Raw genomic sequence first — 21,515 nt, 5'->3', positions numbered from 1 at the left:
CCCAAGGGTGACACACCAAAGATGCCCAGGGGTCACACACCAAAGCTGCCCAGAAATGACATACCAAAGATGCCCAGAGGTGACACACCAAAGATGTCCAGGGATGACATACCAAAGATGCCCAGGGGTGACATACCAAAGATGCCCAGGGGTGACATACCAAAGCTGCCCAGGGATGACATACCAAAGATGCCCAGGGGTGACACACCAAAGATGCCCAGAGGTGACATACTAAAGATGCCCAGAGGTGAAATACCAAAGATGCCCAGGGATGACATACCAAAGATGCCCAGGGGTGACATACCAAAGATGCCCAGGGGTGACACACCAAAGATGCCCAGGGGTGACATGACATACCAAAGATGCCCAGGGGTGACATACCAAAGATGCCCAGGGGTGACATACCAAAGATGCCCAGGGGTGACACACCAAAGATGCCCAGGGGTGACACACCAAAGATGCCCAGGGGTGACATACCAAAGATGCCCAGGGATGACACACCACAGATGCCCAGGGATGACATGACATACCAAAGATGCCCAGGGGTGACACACCAAAGATGCCACAGCCATCTGTGATCTAGAGATGCACTGGCTGTGCTGTCTGGGTGGGAGGGGCATACGCTCTCTCTCTCACTTTCTTTCCCCTGGCAATCACAATGACCCTCGCCAATCATGTGTGTATGTGAGCTCATGTATGTAGAAGAGCGTGGATAGCACTTTCCTCTGATTGTGTGATGCAGTATGAGCAGTAGTTTGACAAGCTGCATTTGGCTGGCTTGTTAGCCTTCTTAATTGGTGGATGGGAATCGGAAATTCGAAAGAAAACTTGCGAAGAATTGGCCTCCTGAGCACACTGTCCCACCACACAGTGAAAACAGACTTACAGGAATAATACACTGCGGCCAGACACTAAGCAATTTGTAGACACAATTTATTACGTTATGGCCACAAGATATCAAAATTGTGGCCTTGAATTGTGTAACCTAAGCCTACCACATAAAGGGTTTGTGTGAACATCATGTTTAATAAGTGGCCTCCAGTTCTTTATTTAACAGGAAGAGGTGATTCGCTCTATTATGTCTTAGTGTCATTCTAAGACTGATGTAAAGGGCAAAATTTTAATCATCTTCATGATCCTGTTCCTGTTGACAAAGCCATTCAATTCAATTGATTTCTCTGTCTCAATAAGTAAAAAAAAAAATATCTCATGACCACGAAACAGATCTTCAGAAACGTAAACTCGTGACCTTAATATATTAAATCACGGCCACACCTAATTCAAAATACTCAGTATATCACCTCAGCAGCCCTGTAGATTCTCCCCAGACTTATTGTACCAACAGAACCATTTCTGAATCCTGGTGGATCTGACAAACTGGCATTCGTTCTCTCATTTTAATCCATTCTCTCTCTCCTCTCTCTTTCTCTGTCATTCTCTTTCTCCCTGGTGGCTGAAAGCTCAGCACAGACTCCTCTCCGTGTCACGTCTACTGACAGCAGAGCTTTAAGAAGGTGTCAGACTTGCAGTAGCGGTGGGAGCCCGTGCCCAATTTTACCGTCTGTCAGAATGATCCGTTTAGGTTGTAAACAGTGTAAAGAAAAACCCTGCTTGTGTTTGCATTATAGCTGAGATCTGTCTCACACACACACACACACACACATTCTGAGCGTTACACACTCCGACACTGGCTCTACAAACACACACAGAGTGCAGTGTTAAAAACTGAATATGCGGAGCAAAGCACCTTCTATAGAGTTGCACTGGAGCTACGAGGCTCATATAGTTAATGAGCAAAGTTTATAATAGCCAGTTTAGCATCATGCTAGCTCATGCCAACCAAACTGTTTTTAGTCTATCTATCTCCAACAGACTTGCTGAGGTGGTTTCTGATACCGACCCTGTACGATTGTGTTTATTAAAAACAGACAAAATAACATTGCCCAGCTTTAAAAAAAAAAAAAAAAAAAAAAAAAGTTCTAGATCTATCTTGAAGCTGAATCACTTTTTTTCCTCGACATGGTAGACTCAGGTATGAGATTTGCAAAGGTGGAATTTTATATCGTAGACTCATATTGTAGAAGCAATTCAGATGAAAATACAGTACAGTCGATCGCAGAACAATGAGTTTAGTGGCAAGTGGGTGACGCCTTCAAATCCACAACGAATCGTAGCTAGAAAGCGTCCGGACACCATGCGTTTTCAATGAGAGCTGGCGACTTCCGGCGACATGAGCGACAACGACGGTTGGCGACCGGATGTGGGCGTGTCCAGCGGCACGACAAAGTTCCACTTTATGCAAATTTAGAGCGACTTGGTGCAGCGACTACAGTACCAATGGGAGTGAAGACAGTAGAGCACGTGTGACCAGTGAGCCGCCACGCTACCTGCGAGTCCGAACTGTTTCGTCGACCCGGAACTTTTGTCGCAGATAGATGGCTACGATGGCAAAATGCACACACTGCTTCTCCTTCATCTCGTAGATATGATGCATATATACACTTCATAGTACAGCGACTGGCAACTTACCGCGATAAATAATCAGCTAGATACTAAGATAATAAAGCTTTAGAGATGCTTGTTAGCAATACTAGGAAAAAGACACTAAACATTTCCTGATTGATGAATTACATTTGGGGTGACAGGAAAAAAGGGGATATTAAATTTTTGCCATTTTTGTTGCATGAAATGCTGCTTCTAAAATTACAATAAAGACAAATGTTTTTTTTCGGGGGGGGGATCATTGAAAATGCCAATTAATACAGTTTTTAATCTATTAATGTATTAAAGCATTATGTACAATCTCACATATACTGCTCTGTGCACATGCTTGAGGTGTGTGTGAGTGTGTGTGTGTGTGTGTGTGTGTGTGTGTGTATGTGTGCCCATAGCGTTCTGTGGATTAAGAATGATTCACTGCACATACAAAAGTAGCCCAAAGAGATCTGCCTTCAGCCACTACAAACACAGCACAGCCTGCACAGAGGTCAGAGAGGAGTCGTGTGTGTGTGTGTGTGTGTGTACCCGTGTCATGTAGGCTGTGTGGAGAAGGCAGGATCTCGAGTTTGGTGACCTCTGAGGAGTTGGCCAGCAGCTGCTGAGCTTCCATTAAAGAACAGTGCTCAGTGCTCATGCCATCTATAGCCAAGAGAATATCACCTACATGTAGAGCACCACACCTGAGATACACACACACACACACACACACAGAAAGAGACATTAAAAATCAAACTGTGACATGCTAAAGAATCAAAAAGCCGCAATTTCTAATTGTCTGAGCGTGTATGAGGAGCTAAACTGAATTTTATGGAAAGTGGTGTAGTAAAGTTCAGCCATGACCAGTGGCTGCTTCCTGTAGCTTCAAATAACAGGAGTCCTTTTCACCCAAAAAGGATTTCCGAGAGGACATTTAACCCTCTCTCGCAGTGCACTGGCGTTCCATTCCACTGGCGGAAATGGAAATCGACTTATCGGGCATGTTCAGTCGGTATAAACGAAGAATCATTTTATTGCTGCAAGAGTGTTAGAAGATAAGTCAGGATGCTGTTGGGTTCCTGTGTGTAGAGTATCGTGACTCTGGTGAGCAGGGCAATGGGAAAGGGGAGGGGTGTGAGCCGCGTGCTGGGGAGAACAATTCACACGTCTCCACAATAACATTTGTACAGAGATAAAACGGACAACAGAGCTAAAGCTTTTTTTGATAGTTAAACACTGTATACAACTGACACAATAAAATATCAACGTAAACCCAGTAGGCTAGGTAAAAATAACTAAATCCTTATTTAAAAAACTGCAAATTCTTAAAGCCCTGAGTGTCTACTTTCATATAAGCCAAACTACTATTGTGGAGTGTGACATCACAAATCAATTCAGTGCTGAACAGAGCACGCCCAAAAACAGGTGCAAATTCCATTTTTTCACAGCTAACGCTAGCTTTCTTGAGCTGAAACATCAGTTATAATATTAGCTGGATTTTAAGAAGGTGTGTGTGTGTGTGTGTGTGTGTGTGTGTGTGTTTGTTTGTGTGTGTGTACCTCTCGGCTACGCTGGCAGGTTTGATTTTCTGGATTGTAATGACATGTTTATTCCTGTAGATGGCAGTGGTGAGGCTCAATCCAAGCACAGAGCCGGTGCTCTTCATGATCTCCACCTGCAGAGGACCTGAAGACTGTTGCACTGACTCTGCCCAAACAAACACACACACACACACACACACACACACACACCACAGGCAAATTCAGAAACACACTCTTCTTTATTTTGGGAGACAGAGAGATTAAATGCAGCTCCAATAATCAATATGTTTGTATACAGTATAATAATTTACAGAGCATCTTGTCGAGACTAGTAGTGTGCAACACAAGTGGGAAGTTTGTACACATTAGGCCACGCCCACTGCAGTCTTAACGTTGCGTTCAACTTGTCTGAAGTGAGAAGTCTGAACTTATTTTCGAGCTTGGCACGTTTACGCTACAACGTGGGAAAAATCATGGACACGTGTTTTGTTAGCGACAAGCTCGCTAGCTAACTTTAGCGATCGTGAGATTGATGTATTTACTTTCTCAAAACTGTATGGTCAGTGTTATAACTTGAATTCGTGAGATCGCAGTTGCAAGTAATAGTTTTGCGCGGTCTTTCGCAGTGAGGTTTATCGGTAAACGAGACCTTGCTCATGTTCGACACACGTGAATCGAAGAGGGCTTTGACCGAATGCGCGTTGTGATCTCATATGACGTGTCTCATATTGCCAGCTCCTCAGAATATTGTGGAGTTTGCTTGATTTTGCGTTCATTTCTTCGATTGAAATGGGGTTGATTACTATAACCTAGTTTAAGTTGTTGACGGTGTGAGCGGCCATGTTGGCTCGGTTGAAGAAACCTTCCCGAAGTTCTGAATAGGAATTCCGTACCTGAGTTTTCTTTACTTTTTCCGAGTCAGAGGTCGGAAATTCTGAGTTTTAAGCTTCGAATACAGATACAGATATCAATCATTTCAGAATAAACAAACCCAGAGTCAGATAGTGTTGTAGTGTGTTACATGGAACAGTACAGCTGATTTATGAAACCAGGTGAATCAGGGGAGCAGAAGGTTTTTGCTTCAGTGTGCACGTGCGCTCACCCATGACCGTGATGTCGTACTCGATGAGGAAATAGGCTTCCTGGCTGCTCTGCATGAGCAGAGTGAGAGAGTCGGCATGTTTCCGTCGGTTTAGAGCCACGCCGTTTACACTCAACACCCGATCCCCTACACGCAGAGTCCCCTCCCTGAGAGAGAGAGAGCAAAAGGGTTAGATAGAAAGGTTTAGAAAAATACGTGTAAAAAAAGAAGGAAAATTGTGAGCTGAGATTGAGAGCTGTATTACGCACCCACGGAGTGAGTCAGAGAGAGATAAAAATCGGTAATAAAGTAGAAAATGACAGCGAGGCTAAAAAAGAGAATGTAGGAAAATATTGTGGGATATACATATAAATATATCAAATAAAACACAATTTACACCGTTTCCCCATTTATACTAAATGTGGTCAGTCAGCCTTGGCATGTTTGGTGTCTAACAAGTAATGAGCTCGTATAGCTTCTAGTTTAGCAGTGTGCAGACTGCATGTTAAAGTTATCACAAACTCTTTCCAAAAAAGCATTATCACACCCGAGTGCGATCCCGAGTGCGATCCCGTGTGCGATCACGAGTGCGATCCTGGCACAGAGTAACACCAGACAAGTGATTCAGCTTGGAGATGAAGCTGCGACTGTTTTTAGCTCTCCGACGTCATTTTGTCTCTATTTATAGCTCACAGTGTCATACAGAGTCAGAAACGCCGAAAAACTCGATGCGGTTTGAGGTAAATGTTTGAAAACTCGGAAACATTTCTTTTGCATGAAGCTGGGAGCCATGAGCTTTCCTTACCACAGCTTCAGCAACCAGGTAACAGACCTCCACACACCTCACACACACACTCAGACACACACACACACGGCACAAACACCGATTACACGTCTAACACATTTCATAAGCTGTCTCATGATATACATAGACACAGTGAAATGTGCGCACACACACACACACACACACACACACACACACACACACAGGTGCTGTGACTCATCTTATCTCACCTGTCCGCAGGGCCCCCAGGTCTGACGTAGGTCACAACTAGAGGACGAGCCTTATGCCAGTCCTCGTGAAACCCACCTGCAAAGAAAGATCACACACACACACACACACACACACACATACACAGAGTGTTATTTCACGATTAGCTGATTACCACCGAATGTTCTGAAATTACTGGGCCAAATTTCTTGCTTTTTTCACAATAATCTTTTCACAGAGCAAAAAAAATAGGTTCTGAGGTGCAGCGCAGTCCTGACGCTAACTTATAGATTTAAAATCGAGAACTCAGTGTCCGTCTGGCTGCAAGCTTTCATCCTAACAATGCAGGAGCAAATATGAGTGCACTTCTTTTATCCATCCATTCATCCGTTTTCTGTAACTCTTATCCTACACAGGGTCACGGGGGGAACCTGGAGCCTATCCCAGGGAACTCGGGGCACAAGGCGAGCGACACCCTGGACGGGGTGCCAACCCATCACAGGGCACGATCTCACACACTCCCAGACACCCATACACACACGAGGGACAATTTGGAAATGCCAGTCAGCCTACAATGCGTGTCTTTGGACTGGGGGAGGAAACCGGAGTACCCCGAGGAAACCCCCGAAGAACGGGGAGAGCATGCAAACTCCGCACACACAGGGCGAGGCGGGATTCGAACCCCCGACCCTGGAGGTGTGAAGCAAACGTGCTTTACGCCGAAGAAAATCCAATCAATCATTATAACGGTATCTATAATAACTTTAGTAGTCGGGAATAAAAGGTTAGTTTAATGTAATGAGAATTCATTGGCTGGGATTTTTTTGTGTAATTCAGTTATGAGTAAGAAAAAGTGGGGCAGTGGTGGCTTAGCGGAGGGGGGGATGTAAGCGTGGCTTAGCGGGGGGCGGGGCAGTGTGGCTTAGCAGTTAATGCTCTCGTTTACTGATCAGAAGGTCGGGGGTTCGAGCCCTGGCACTGCCAAGCTGCCATTGTTGGGCCCTTGAGCAAGGCCCTTAACCCTCTCTGCTCCAGGGGTGCTGTATCATGGCTGACCCTTCGCTCTGACCCCCTGGCATGCTGGGGAATGTGAAGAAAAGAATTTCATTGTGCTGTAATGTATATGTGACCAATAAAGACTCATTATCATTAAACATACTGTTTATACAAAGTGTTTATAAATGAATATTAGCTCTGGCTGCTGTTGGTTACAAATAGCCACAAATAATATTGAAAAGCCCCCTGTGGTAAAGGCTCTGTGAAGAAAAGGAAAAGCTGCACACGCTGCTGTACCTCGGAGAACGAAGCCAAAACTGTTGCCTTCTTTTTCCAAGCACACCTCGATGGTTTTGGAGATGACGCTGCTCGGACTGCTGGGAGCTGAAACACACAGACGGAGCAAAGCAGCTCAGCAACAAGGCGACAGAAATAACAGCTCGCGTCATTCTCCAGAATAAAGCTCCAGTCATTCACTCTGATACTGATCTTATAAAAAATTCTTCACACGTAGTACTGCTGTTGGGTTTTAGTTGTGAGTTCAAATCACTGGTGGGTTCTTCAGCACCGTTTTTAAGCTTCAGCTGAATGACAGGATTACATTTTAGGAGTAGGTCCTTCACTGTTGACTTTTCAACCCCAACGAGCTTGATATCTACAACAACATGCAAGAGTTTCTTCACTCGTTGTTGTTGTTTTTTTTTTTTTTAAAAAAATCAGGACTTTGAGCAAGTTTCTCAGGGCGTACCGAGAGGAGGCAGCTCATACTCGACTTCCAGCACCACCCTCTCTCCGATGTTCTTCAGCATGCTGATGATCTCGTCGTGCCGCAGTTTGGACAGGTTGATGCCGTTCACTGACTTTATGTAGTCGCCCATGTTCAGCTGGTCACTCCTGAGATGAACACACAGACTGGGAATTACGAGAATAACCGCTTGAAAATTATTGCATTAGAAAAAAGTTTTTATTTTGATTTAAATGAGCAGACCTGTGAAGATGGTAATGGTTAATGCTATTCTTTACGAATTCTTCGTTTCGATTGGAAGCGGGAGGAATGCAACTTTAAAACACGTCGTGTCAGATTTTCCATTGTGTCTCATTGTAGCTCGAGCCCTGTCTATGAATTTTAACATAACACCATCCTTTAGAAGGAAATGTTTAAGGCAGGTCTGTGCAAGGCTTTATGGCGATGATATGACTTGTGACAGCATGGCAAATCAAGAGCTATGTCAGCTTCACATAAGTCCTTTAAGATGCAAAGCAACATTCTGGTGTATATGAGTGTGTGTGTGTGTGTGTGATGTGGCTTGAGCTGACACATAATGTGCTTGCATGGATGCTAATTTAAGCCTCTCTGTCTGATGTCCCGCAGCACTGTGCATTTGCCTGTTAGCACCATTAACACACACACACACACACACACACACACACACACACACACACACACAGACACACATTCACTTGGCATTAAGGTGTAATTTAGCTAAACATGGGTATTCAGAATTGAACCCAAACAAACACTCTTACTACAGACCGGTCACAGCTCCAGCCTATACTACACACACACAGCTTCCTCAATACTGAATATGTAAGAGGCACGTGTTATTGCATCATAAGTTTCAAGTTACATGTTGTTGGGTTTTTTTTGGTCTGCTTTTATGGCTGGATTGTCTATTTAATTTGAATTTTTGTATTTATAGTTGCGTATACATCGAACCGGATTCGTGCCCCTTGCGAATCCTTTTGGTCAAGATCGAGATTCATTCCTTATTTGTTTAGCTGAGTTAGTGAGTTCAATGAGAAGAACTTGGGCTTGTTCGGTTACCTGGAGCTTTCCATTGTTTTAGTGCATGTATTAGTAGTAGTAGTAGTCTGTGTTGGGCTAGCAGCACGATCAGATTGCACAGTTGTGGCAAACCACGCAAGTGAATGAATCAGCGAACGAATCTGAACAAATCGTTTAACTGATTCGGCTTTTTAAGTCACTAGAAAAACTCATCCCTAATTTGGGGCCCATTCAGATTTGCATATTAATAGAAACGGAATTTCTGGATGAGGGTAAAAGTGGAGGCGCTTCTTGGCCTTTATATTATTTAAGGAACTGCTTTGTCAAACAAGGGATCGTTTTTAGGAAGGCTAGGCATGCAGTGAACTGGACTGCATTGTAATTATGGACTGTCTCACACCTTCTTCTGCTACTAACAGTGAAGAGGATGGATACACACACACACACACACACACACTACTGCACTAATGCTATTTTTACACCTCACAAGTCGGCTCTACTACTCTATTTCAGTTTTTTCCAATGTCCAAACGTGTTTGCCTGACCTCATGGTCTCAGGGGTTGTTGTGATGCATCAGCACTGACCCTGAGATCACACGCTCACACACAAACACAAACTAAAGCTGCATATGCACTGAGTTGCCGGTTATGTACGCCTGTTTAGTGTTATATCTTATACCTTACACATGTATATGGGTGTATATTGGTCATTACGTGTTGCTCAGGAGTTCTTCGGTGGATATTAAAGGCTGTAATGTCTGCCACGATAATGTACCCTGCACCATCCACTAAACAGGACATCTCCGTGTTGATGTTTTCATGTTGCGTGCACCAAACGCCATTCAATGATCCAGGCTCCTTGCTCTCCTGTCAATACTGACAACACTGAAACTTGACATGTCTCAGCCTCAGCTGCTCTGCCCACATCCCACGAAGCATTTAATACCTTTTGTACACTTATCTGGCCACAAGCTTCAGTATCCTGATGCTCGCAATCTGATTAGCTTTCGAAATTCCTGCTGTATAAACACTTCCACAGGTTGGTTACCGCTGGAAAGACACACGTCATACCGAAATGTTTACAGCATTTCGTATTTAAAAGTCATTTCGCAGATTTATTTGAAGTAATTAGTGTGTGTTTGTTCGACAAGCTTCAGAGAAAGTCTGTGATTAGTTGCAGTGGCAGTCAAATGGCCTCTCCCTGTGAAAGTAGGCCGTTTTTGGTAGGCAGTTCTATGCCAAAGTACTCTGGCTTACTGCCTGGCTATTCACATCTTTAAATAAATAAATAAATAACTAAATAAATCCCTTGAAATCAAAGGGATGTCCAATACTCATCTATATTTATAGTGTCGCCTCATTGTATAAGCAACTTACTAGGTACAAAATACTGGGCGGATATTATTTTAACAAATTCCAATTGACCAGAACGTACTCTTGTGAATACGAGCGGTATTAAACATCCATGGACGGTTCTTTTCTGTGCAAACTTGGCTGAAACATTGATAGCTTGTATTATGTCCAGTCATTGATCAAATCAATTTGCAAACACCTGCATGGCTGCATTATTACAGAGGAGTGTGTGTGTGTGTGTGTGTGTGTGTGTGTGTTGAGAGAGAGAGAACGAGAGAGAGAGCGAGAGAGAAAGAGAGAGAGAGAGTAGCGTCTCACCTGGCTGCCAGGCCTCCTGGCCTAAGGTTTGATACTCGAGGCTTGCCATCTTTGTCCGAACCTCCAGAGATGGTGAGGCCGAGACTGGATCCTTCTCTCTTTATCAGCTCCACGGTGGTTAGCCCTCGAATCTCATCTACACACACACACACACACACACACACAAATCCGGACAGCATTTCAGCCTGCATCCTGATCATTTAGGGAAAACATTTAAGAAATTTTATCAACACTGCTTAGAGGTAGGAATCTCACAATATGATAGAGATGGACGAGCACAATAAATGCATTTTCATAGCTAGTCAATCGAATAGGCCACGCCCTTGTTCATGACATCACATTGCCTGACTAATACTGTGTCAAATGCTCACGATGTTTTTTTGGAAGATAAGATGGGAACGGTTGTCCGTAATTTCACCGGTGTTGCTTTTTAAAACAATTTACACCACAGCGCTGTTGAATTCTTGAATCTGATTGGTCAGAAGTTGATTCATTTAACATAACAGCAGCTCTGACAGTAGTTTCTATTGCAAGGTTTATATTAATGTGATTGCAGTACATGTACACAGGAACTTGCATGACAGATGCTCCACAGAAATGTGTCTACAAAACATGTGTCCACAACACACTACCTTGCCGCTGATTATTTTCCTCTAACCGCATGCCCCGTTGTGTTGATCCTTCATGAAAAGCACCAGGGTTATTGTCTTTGGATCAGAGATATCTGGTACTGTTGAGCGTTTTCATTCCGATATGAAAGTCAGAGTGTGACGTGTTATACATGGATTCGGAATACTTTGAGATCATTTCTGAGAAATGATTATTTTCCCTGTCTTTGCTGATCTGTAAACAGAAGCTCATTTGCTCTCACAAATCCTTCGAGAGCAAGAAAGCGTGAGAGGAAAACTGCGTGAAGGAAAAGGGGGATGAGCTGGGTGTAGAGCTACTGATTACTAGTTACTAAGCAGAGATACTGTAAAGAGACTCGAAAGTTCAGCATCAGTACCAGCACAGACGAGCTGTCTGTTCACCTCGAGCACACAAGACTATCATGACATCTGTGTGTGTGTGTGTGTGTGTGTGTGTTGAACCTCTCATAAGACATTTCATACAGAATCCTGTTAATCTTACTTAATGAGCATTTTACCTGGAATGCTACGCCTCTTTGAGACCACGCTGTTGTCGTTGGCTGAGCAGTCTTTATTCCCTTTTGAATAAGGGCCGTCATCTGGAACGATAAAATAATAACCGTTGTAAGTGCTGCAGGAACATCTGGCAACCTTTCCTCACTGATCCAGGGCATGAATTAAAGGAACAGTTTGGACAAAAATAAAATGTACACAATTTCCAATGTACCCTGGGGCACGTGGGAGACGTCATTTCTTCTCTGCAAAAAAAAAAATTACCTCAGCAAGTGAAAATATCTTGAACGTAGTAATAGATATCTAGTATTTTATAATATAAGATTACCGTAAGCCCATTAGAAGATTATTAACTCTTTTTACCAGAGACCATCACACTCCGCAGTAGTGATTAATGCCTCATATGAAACTAGACACTCGGGGCTTTACGGATTAGCCGTTTTTCATAAGTATTTCTTTTTTTTTTTTTGTTTACCTAGCGTGCTAGTTTTAAATATTATAATTTCATTGTGGCAGTTGTATACAGTGTTTAACTATCAAAAAAGCTTTAGTTCTGCTGTCCAGTGTTATTATGTAGAGGTGTGAACTGTTTGCCCAGCAGCTAAACACAGAGTCACGATACTCTACACACAGAAACCCAACAGTGTCCTGCTTAATCTTATAATCTTATAACACTTGCGTCAATAAATCAATTCATTTGTTTATACCGATTGAAAATATCCCGATAAGTCGATTTCCATACCGCCGGCAGAATTATTTCTAGATTTTTTTTTTTTTTTTTACAGCATGAAATAGTTCTATTTTCAGATCATTTTTGATTGGGAATAAAAAATTTTAAACCTTGAAATTAGTTGTAATGTCTGAAAATAGGTTTGGTAATCTTGTAGTTAGTTTACTGTAATTCTTTAATAGAAAATACTAGATCTATTTGATTATTGAAGATTTTCACATTTATTGCAGTGTTTACAGGAGATTTGCATCAGAGATAATCAAGTGATTCAGATGATAAAACAGTTCCACTTCGTTTTTGGTGGTTACATTTTTAATACCGAGGTATTCTCCTGGCTCATGAGTCACATGGTATAAATGGTGTTACTGCACCAGAGTCTTTTAAGGAGAGTGGGTGGGGATTTAGACATGCAGGTTGCGCAATGCTAAACTTAAAAAAAAATAAACCAAAAGTCAGACGACAAACATTTCGGTTTGTGAGTAAATTGTGTACAGTTCATTTTTGGCAACAGTATTTCTAACCACCAGTAAAACTCCCTGGTATATAAGGCAATATAAATAAATGCCCAGGGCGCCAACTTGCCAGGGGCGACACTGACACACCATGTTTTATATAGACACTTGTGAAATCTGCCCCGTTGTGCCCCAGTGATGCTGCTTACTGGATGCTGCCTGTCGCCTTACCCCGCCATACCCCTCAGTCTCCAGGTGAAATTTCACCAAGCGTGCCAAATAGGTCAGAGTTATCATTGCTACACACACACACACACACACACAGTGCAAGGAAGCACATATGAAACCTGAGGAACTCCAGACTGGCATTTTTTCTACATTAGAACAAACAAGAACTTATTTTAATTTTGATTTCAAACCCAAATCCAAAGTCCCAAACTATCCAAATGTTCCTTCAGATGTTCTACAAATATTACATTACGGCTTGTTACCCTAGTAAAACCCTATTAATACTAGAGCTATTTTATATTTGTATCTATTTATGATTCCTTTCTCGTTTTTTTTTTTTTTTTTTTTTTTTAACGTGCTGTATAGTATTTCATACATGACACAGAGACACAAAGTCTCTGAAACACATGCTTCATGAGTTCATAAAAAAAAAAAAAGTTTCATAATTCATTTTTGGCATGCACAACTCATTTTACAAGTCAATTAAAAAGTCACGAAGTAATTTAGAGCGTTCTGCTCCGGCAGCCCAGCTCGTGATGACACCATTCCTGATGTAGGTTAAACACCGGATGTTCCTACAATGCTGGTGGGCCTATTTTCAGACTTGGTTTATTTATAGAGCCGACACAAGACCTGGTTAATACTTCTCTCCCAGATCACCACAGTTTTCCATGAGCACCTACAAACATCAATGAGGAACTTTCTAGACAGATGGTTTAGTGGTTAAAAAAAAAACAATAAGTTTGTTTGATCAGTCAATAATGAGCCAGTCTAGTCATTGATCACATAGCAGTGAGGCTTTCAAACACAGAAAATGCAACAAGAAGACCCATTTTAGTGTAATAATCATCATAGTATTAATGGTAATATATTAATCTCAGTTTCAATTAAAAAGACTAGTAGAGGGTTGCCAGGTATGCAGTAAAATACCCAATCAGACAAATAAAACCATTCCAATACCAAAAACTAAAAATATGTTCAAATAAAGCTGTGTTATCACCTGTTTTGGTATAGTGAAGTGTGATAGGCAAATAGAGATGGATAGATGAAGATGTAAAAGATAGACTCACCATTGCGGCCTTCTCTCCGTAAACCGCACAGCATGGCTGCGGTGTCACGTCTCCATGCTATTCCACACCGGAGTATTAGACACGTCTATATGGTCTGCATACACTTTTGCTAACCCGCACTGCAGTTTACAGCATTACTTCCAAAATCACATTGAGCATGCTACAGCATACCCTCTCCAAAAGCACGCCAAAGCTCCTCAATGTGCCCGCTTTAGAATACATTTGGCTTGTGTGTCTTCGATCACATATCATCCATGGTACCATTCGACTCTGCAAATGTATACAAGGAATTTACACTTTTCTAAAAAAAATCTGCGGTCAGTTAATGGGTGAGTATTTATATAGTTTGAATGACTAAATGTAATCATGTATGTTTTTACATGTGCTTGTATTTCCCTCAAAGTGCAAATGATCTCATTGTCTAAACATCTCTACAGTATATATGATGGTCTCCTTTTTCAACTTCCTGTAGGCTACATCCAAGTACTAGTTTCTAAAGAGATACAAATTGGAGCAGTACTCACTATCTATACCTCAATAACTCTAGTCCTGGGAAAAAGTACTGGCTATTCATACTCAAGTACCGAATTGTACTTTCTAAAGAGATACTGTCTATTCATAATCTAATATCCAAACTCTAGTCTCTAAAGAGATCCTGTCTATACATAATCCAATATCCAAACTATAGTCTCTGAAGAGATACTGTCTATTCATAATCCAATATCCAAACTATAGTCTCTAATGAGATACTGTATATTCATAATCCAATATCCAAACTCTAGTCTCTAAAGAGATCCTGTCTATACATAATCCAATATCAAAATTCTAGTCTCTAAAGAGATCCTGTCTATTCATAATCCAATATCCAAACTCTAGTCTCTAAAGAGATACTGTCTATTCATAATCCAATATCCAAACTATAGTCTCTAAAGAGATACTGTCTATTCATAATCCAATATCCAAACTCTAGTCTCTAAAGAGATACTGTCTATTCATAATCCAATATCCAAACTATAGTCTCTAAAGAGATACTGTCTATTCATAATCCAATATCCAAACTCTAGTCTCTAAAGAGATCCTGTCTATACATAATCCAATATCCAAACTCTAGTCTCTGAAGAGATACTGTCTATTCATAATCCAATATCCAAACTATAGTCTCTAAAGAGATACTGTCTATTCATAATCCAATATCAAAAATTTAGTCTCTAAAGAGATACTGTCTATTCATAATCCAATATTAAAAATCTAGTCTCTAATGAGATACTGTCTATTCATAATCCAATATCCAGATTCTAGTCTCTAAAGAGATAGTGTCTATTCATAATCCAATATCCAAACTATAGTCTCTAAAGAGATACTGTCTATTCATAATCCAATATCCAAACTATAGTCTCTAAAGAGATACTGTCTATTCATAATCCAATATCAAAAATCTAGTCTCTAAAGAGATACTGTCTATTCATAATCCAATATCAAAAATCTAGTCTCTAATGAGATACTGTCTATTCATAATCCAATATCCAGATTCTAGTCTCTAAAGAGATAGTGTCTATTCATAATCCAATATCCAAACTATAGTCTCTGAAGAGATACTGGCTATTCATTATCCAATATCCAGATTCTAGTCTCTAAAGAGATACTGTCTATTCATAATCCAATATCAAAACTCTAGTCTCTAATGAGATACTGTCTATTCATAATCCAATATCCAGATTCTAGTCTCTAAAGAGATACTGGCTATTCATAATCCAATATCCAAACTATAGTCTCTGAAGAGATACTGACTATTCATACCCCAATATCTAAGTTCTAGCCCTAAAGAGATGCTGGTTATACGTACAGCAATACCCACACTGCAGTCTGTGAAGTGATATTGTTTTGTATAGTACAATATCCAAACTGTAGTCTCTATAGAGATTCTGGCTATTCATGCTCCAATATCTAAGAAATTGTCAGAGATGCACCAAGAGTATTTATACTTCAAGGTCTGAATCTAATATTCAACAGCCAAATTAGCTCGAGATGCTGCTGGTAGAGATACTGACAATTCATGCCTCGACACAACTAGTTTCCAAACGGGAATTCATATTCATACTCCAATGTCCAAACTCTAATGTCTAAACATTCACTATTCATACACCAATATCCAAACTCTAGTCTCCAAAGAGATACCAGCTGTCCAATGAAATATCTAGAAATCATATTCCAAAATCCAACCTCTAATGTCTGACTATGTATACATCAATATCTAAACTAGTGTCGATACTTCAATATCAAAAAAACTCTTGTTTCCATAGAGATACTGTCCAATACATAATATTCATACTCTAGTATCCAGACTTATCCATATCCGTATACTCCAATATTAAAACTCTAGTGTCCAATATGAAATAAATATTCATACTACAGTATGCAAAATCTAATGTACAAAGATATACAGACTATCTGTGCTTCAATATACAGACTCTAGTGAATATTCATGTTTGTTTATCTGAACTCTAATGTTTAGAGAAGTACTTCTCCAAGGAGACTCCTAATATCCATACTCCAATGTCCAAACTCTTGTGGATATCCATACTCTAATGTCCAAACTCTAGAGTTAAAAAAAAAAAACCCCAGCTATCTCTATTTTTCAATATCCAAACTGAGATATTGTATAGTCATACAACAATATACCTTAAGTGTCTAACAATGTACTAACTATCTATACTCCTATATGCAAATATGCAAACTACAATGTTCAGAAAGGTACTCACTATCCATACTTCAGTATCCAAACTCTATTGTCCAAAAAAAGGCTATCCATGCCACAACGTCCAAACTCCAGAGTCCACTGACTATTGCTTCCCCAATCCACAATATTATTACCAAAATTTAATATCCAAGCAGATTTTTCACCCACAATGCAACGTCCAAACTGTAGAATCCAAACAGGTAATGAATGTCCAGACTGCAAAACCACAACATCCAGTCAGTAACTGATCTGTTCCTCTATCTGTGCCTCAGTCTTCAAACTCTAGTCTCCAAACTCAGTGTCTTACTTCACACTGGCTGATCCATGTGTGGAAACCAGCACGAGTGGGAAGCTCCAGCTGTTACGGAGCTGTAACATGAGGCTGGAATAAAATCACTGCTGCAATGAGACTCCAAGTGACAAAGCAGAGTCTATCTATCCCCCTCTTTCTCTCCTCCTCTCATTCCTTTCGCTCCTCCCTCTCTTCCTCTCTTCCCAGGCTCCTGAGATGTTCACACTCATTTCTGTCCTTCCTTAATTTCCATATTAATCATCTCTGGTCACACACACACACACGCACACACACACACACACACACACACCAACATAAACACATGTAACATAGTGAGTTTCTTCCTGACGGGTGTTAGGAGTCATACACCTCATTGTGCTGGGTCACACATAATAATTATATAATAAGCATGAACACTTATCTCAACAGACCTCTAAAGGTTTTGGCATCTATAAAAAAAAAAGAAAAAAAAAAAGAAGAAGATATTTTAGAAAATAATAATAATAATAATAATATAATATTCTAGATATTTTAAAAGTAATTAATTTTTTTTTTATTCATTAAGTACAAATTACTTAATGAAATAGTTTGGTAAATGTGCTTTTTTTGGCCAAACTATTTCATTAATTAATTTGTACCTGGGACTAAAAAAATGCCCAGGCTGATCAACTACACTAATTAATTACTGCAAATGTAGTGGATTAACGAAGACATGTTTGCCGTCTGATTTGTGCGTCTTTATTTTTCCACTGGAATTATGAAGCTAATGTCATTAACAGGTAAGTCTGGAAGTCTAGGGTTAGCATTAGCAAGATTGTGTGACATCACTGTACTGAAGAACTGGATGCAGATTCAGATGAATAAAAGCTCTTCGGTGAAAAACTAAAGAACCAAACATCAGACAGCAATGATCTTGTCTGACTGCTGATGTAATACATTGTGTTTAATCCGCCTAGTCGATTGCTTAAACCAGTAGTTCTTAAACAGGGGTCCGGGGACCTAAAGAAGTCTGTGAAGTATAGCCAAGGGGTCCGGGATTTTTTTTTAAAAAAATGTTAAAATGGTAGAAATCATACAGTTATTAGCTTATTTGACTGGTCGCTTAAATGGATTTAATCCAAAACTTAATAACTCCAAAACAATTAGGCCTATACAATATATACATGGAGTCTAATGACAGTTTTATAAAAATGTGTTCTGTAGATAAAAAGTGCAGGAATAAAAATCACAATCACTACAATAAATAATAAAGCTACCATTTGAATAGCTGGATTATGCTGGTTTAAAAAAAAAAAAAATGTAAGTGCTAACGGGTGCCAGGATTTTCTTTTGTAGTTAAGCAGGTCCAATACTGCCTACGTTTTTATGCATACCCACTTTTTCCTTTTATCTCTATTAAATAGGTTCTCTCAATGCTCAATTACACTCAGGACTTACGAGTAAATTTTCATTGCTCTCACTATCACTATCAATTACACACATTATTGCTTTAAATTTCAGCCCCCTGGAGAACAGTAAAGTACAACTGCTGGATGGAAATTCACTTTACTCACTCTTACACTACTCTGTTTATCAGTGACTGCTCTCATGTTTCATTGTCTCAGAAGATCTTTCAGCCAGTGACAGCAACTGGGTTCTTCCCTGACAGTGTGTGTGTGTGTGTGTGTGTGTGTGTGTGTGTGTGATGATGATGATGTTGATGTAGGCTCTCCAGTGCTCACACCTGTCTTTCCATTTGTCCATTTGTCACTTGAACATACCAGACCTTCCCCCCACACACCCATTTCCCTTAACCACACATACACACAGTCAGCTCCAATACAGTCACTGCGTGCTCCCTGTCCTCTCTCTGACATGTAGAGCAAGGACAATGAGATCAAAGAGACATGTCCTTCTTCTCTTAGTTCTCTTCTGTGATTTTGTCAGACAGAGATCTGAATCTGCAGCTACTCCCTACTCATCTGGCTCATCCACCTGATCACTGGTTTAGTATTATGGGGAAAAAGCAATAGATCTTAAGAGACTTGTTGCAGTTCATTAATAAGAGGTACTGACAGAATGACTGAATGCTAGCTGTTGCTTTTGATCTTTATAAAGCATCTTATTTATGTATTTACTTATTTATTTTAGATATGAGAATTGGGGAATTGGGGAAAATGGTAGCAGCGCTAATATCTGAATGATGTCATGATATCATGATAAGCACTCTATATTAGTAAAGTGGACTGTAACTCTTTTATCACAATGTTGATACTATATTGTCGGATTGCCCAGCCCACAAGCCAATTATAAACAATCATATCTCATATCTCAGACATATGAGATAAAAGTGTGCCAAGAAAGCATTCCCCACACCATTACATAACCTCCACCAGCCTGGACAGTTGACACCAGGCAAGTTGGGTCCATGGATTCATGCTGTTGGTGCCAAATTCTGGCCCTACCATCTGTGTGCTCAGCAGAAATCGAGATTCATGAGACCAGGCTACATTTTACCTGATGTGGTCTTCTGTTGTTCCGCCCCAAGTTTCGATGCGTTTTGCATTCTGAGATGCTTTTCTGCTCACCACAATTGTACAGAGTGATTATCTGAGTAACTGTAGCCTTTCTGTCAGCTCGACCCAGTCTGGCCAATCTCCGTTGGCCTCTCTCATCAACAAGGCGTTTCCAACCACAGAACTGCCGCTCACTGGATGGTTTTTCTTCATTGCACCATTCTGAGTAAATGCTGTGAGACTGAGAGACTGTTGTGTGTGAAAATCCCAGGATATCATCAGTGATCACTGAGATCACATTTTTTCCCCATTCAGATGGTCGGTGTGAACATTACCTGAAGCCGCCGGCCCACATCTGCATGATTTTATGCGTTGCACTGCTGCCACACGATTGGCTGATTAGAAAGTTGCATGAATGTGTAGATGTAGAGGTGTTCCTAATAAAGTGCTCAGTGAATGCATGTCCCAGTGTTGCTTCAAACAACATTGTTAAGCATCATCAACTCATGAGGAAATTCAGGGTCTAAGATGGCCGTCCCCATAAGGTTACAGCGTTTAGATACACAGTTAGATTTTGTCATGTTTATATACAACGGTAAGTTCAACTGTATCCTAAAACACATCAGTGAGTCTGAGAGACTGAAGAACCGTATGAGGTTTGTGGTGAATATTTACAGAAAAGACTCATCACAGATGGGCTACACTTCTGTTACCTTCCATTAGCCTTGTAGCGCTAGTGCAAATGTAGAGAGTCGGAAAGAAGGTATTTTGGAGTTATATCTTGGTGTGTTCTTGGAAACTTTGGCCTAGGAAGTGAAGTTCTTCTAGGTTCTTCTCTCAATAATCTCTCGATTTAAAATAACAGGATTACCTGGTTCAGTTTAAGTGGTGAATATTTGATATATTTATTTTTTAATGAAACTCTGTGCTCCACTTAATTTCTTCTCTCAACATGAGAAGATGGTCCGGTGGTTAAAATTACAAGAACACTGTTGCTAGCCAGCTGGAACATATGGATGCTGAGCAGAAACTAGCTAATGACTGAGGCTAATGTTTTACCTAGCACATTCTGTAGCTGCTAAGTCTCTTATACAGACAGGATGTAAAGACAAGATAACTATCCAAAATATCAACATTTTCCACAGATGTGTTGGTAAATTATTATTATTATTTGTGTTTAAAAAGAAAAAGAAAAAGAAAAAAAAGGCTTAGCATGGCTAAACTTGTACTCTAATTACACTTAACAAACTCCCATAAGCGCCGCCAAATTGTAATTCCACACTAAGTTACAATTCAGACCATTTCAGCTACCAAAATCGTTGTTTGAAAATGTGAAATCTTTCCATAAATGTAGTAAACACCCAAACAAAAATGGGCACGTTCAAGAATTCTTGCTAAATTGATTGTTTTGGGATTATTTTGATAGCAACGCTGCCATCTTGTGGTATGGATGGACTCCAAAACAGGTGTGTGTTGAGACTTACAGACAATGAACATGACCTTTTACTTTCTAATACTGGGAGACATCAGAATGAAAGCATGAAAACTTTTCACACACACACACACACACACACACACACACACACACACTTATTTTTGAATATCATATTCACTCTGTCACCTTACCTTCATTCCCATTTCAAACACACATACACTCACAGGTACCTTTCACTCTTCCTTTGATGACTCCCATGCGGCAGCGCAGCGAGAAGAACACCCTCCTCTTCCCCTTCACTCCTCCACCCGATCCCTTTTTCACCGAGCTGACAGAGGAGGAAACTCCATCGGGAAAGCGTTTGGGGTTGATGCTGCAACTCAGCCGCCACAT

The 21,515-nt window shown here is 40.6% G+C and overlaps 1 protein-coding gene across 4 annotated transcripts in view; it reads right to left on the bottom strand.

Annotated features, from left to right (window-relative positions):
• Positions 1 to 21,515, bottom strand: part of grip2a (glutamate receptor interacting protein 2a) — a 37,074-nt gene extending 15,559 nt beyond the window's left edge. Inside the window, exons 1-10 of one of the 4 annotated variants that reach the window (XM_053625743.1) lie at positions 16,923 to 17,699; positions 14,164 to 14,433; positions 11,689 to 11,769; positions 10,542 to 10,677; positions 7,833 to 7,978; positions 7,382 to 7,468; positions 6,112 to 6,187; positions 5,119 to 5,264; positions 4,035 to 4,182; positions 3,025 to 3,179 (exon numbers count right to left, since the gene is read on the bottom strand). In XM_053625743.1, the coding sequence (XP_053481718.1) occupies positions 3,025 to 3,179; positions 4,035 to 4,182; positions 5,119 to 5,264; positions 6,112 to 6,187; positions 7,382 to 7,468; positions 7,833 to 7,978; positions 10,542 to 10,677; positions 11,689 to 11,769; positions 14,164 to 14,197 (1,009 nt within the window). In that variant the 5' untranslated portion in view covers positions 14,198 to 14,433; positions 16,923 to 17,699. Of the gene's footprint in view, positions 1 to 3,024; positions 3,180 to 4,034; positions 4,183 to 5,118; positions 5,265 to 6,111; positions 6,188 to 7,381; positions 7,469 to 7,832; positions 7,979 to 10,541; positions 10,678 to 11,688; positions 11,770 to 14,163; positions 14,434 to 16,922; positions 17,700 to 21,352 lie in introns of those variants that run through there. The other 3 variants (XM_053625744.1, XM_053625746.1, XM_053625742.1) reach the window with 3 other exon arrangements.

Source organism: Ictalurus furcatus, chromosome 5 (genome assembly GCF_023375685.1).
Source record: "Ictalurus furcatus strain D&B chromosome 5, Billie_1.0, whole genome shotgun sequence".
NCBI lineage: Eukaryota > Metazoa > Chordata > Actinopteri > Siluriformes > Ictaluridae > Ictalurus > Ictalurus furcatus.
This window is presented reverse-complemented; position numbering and strand designations above follow the sequence as displayed.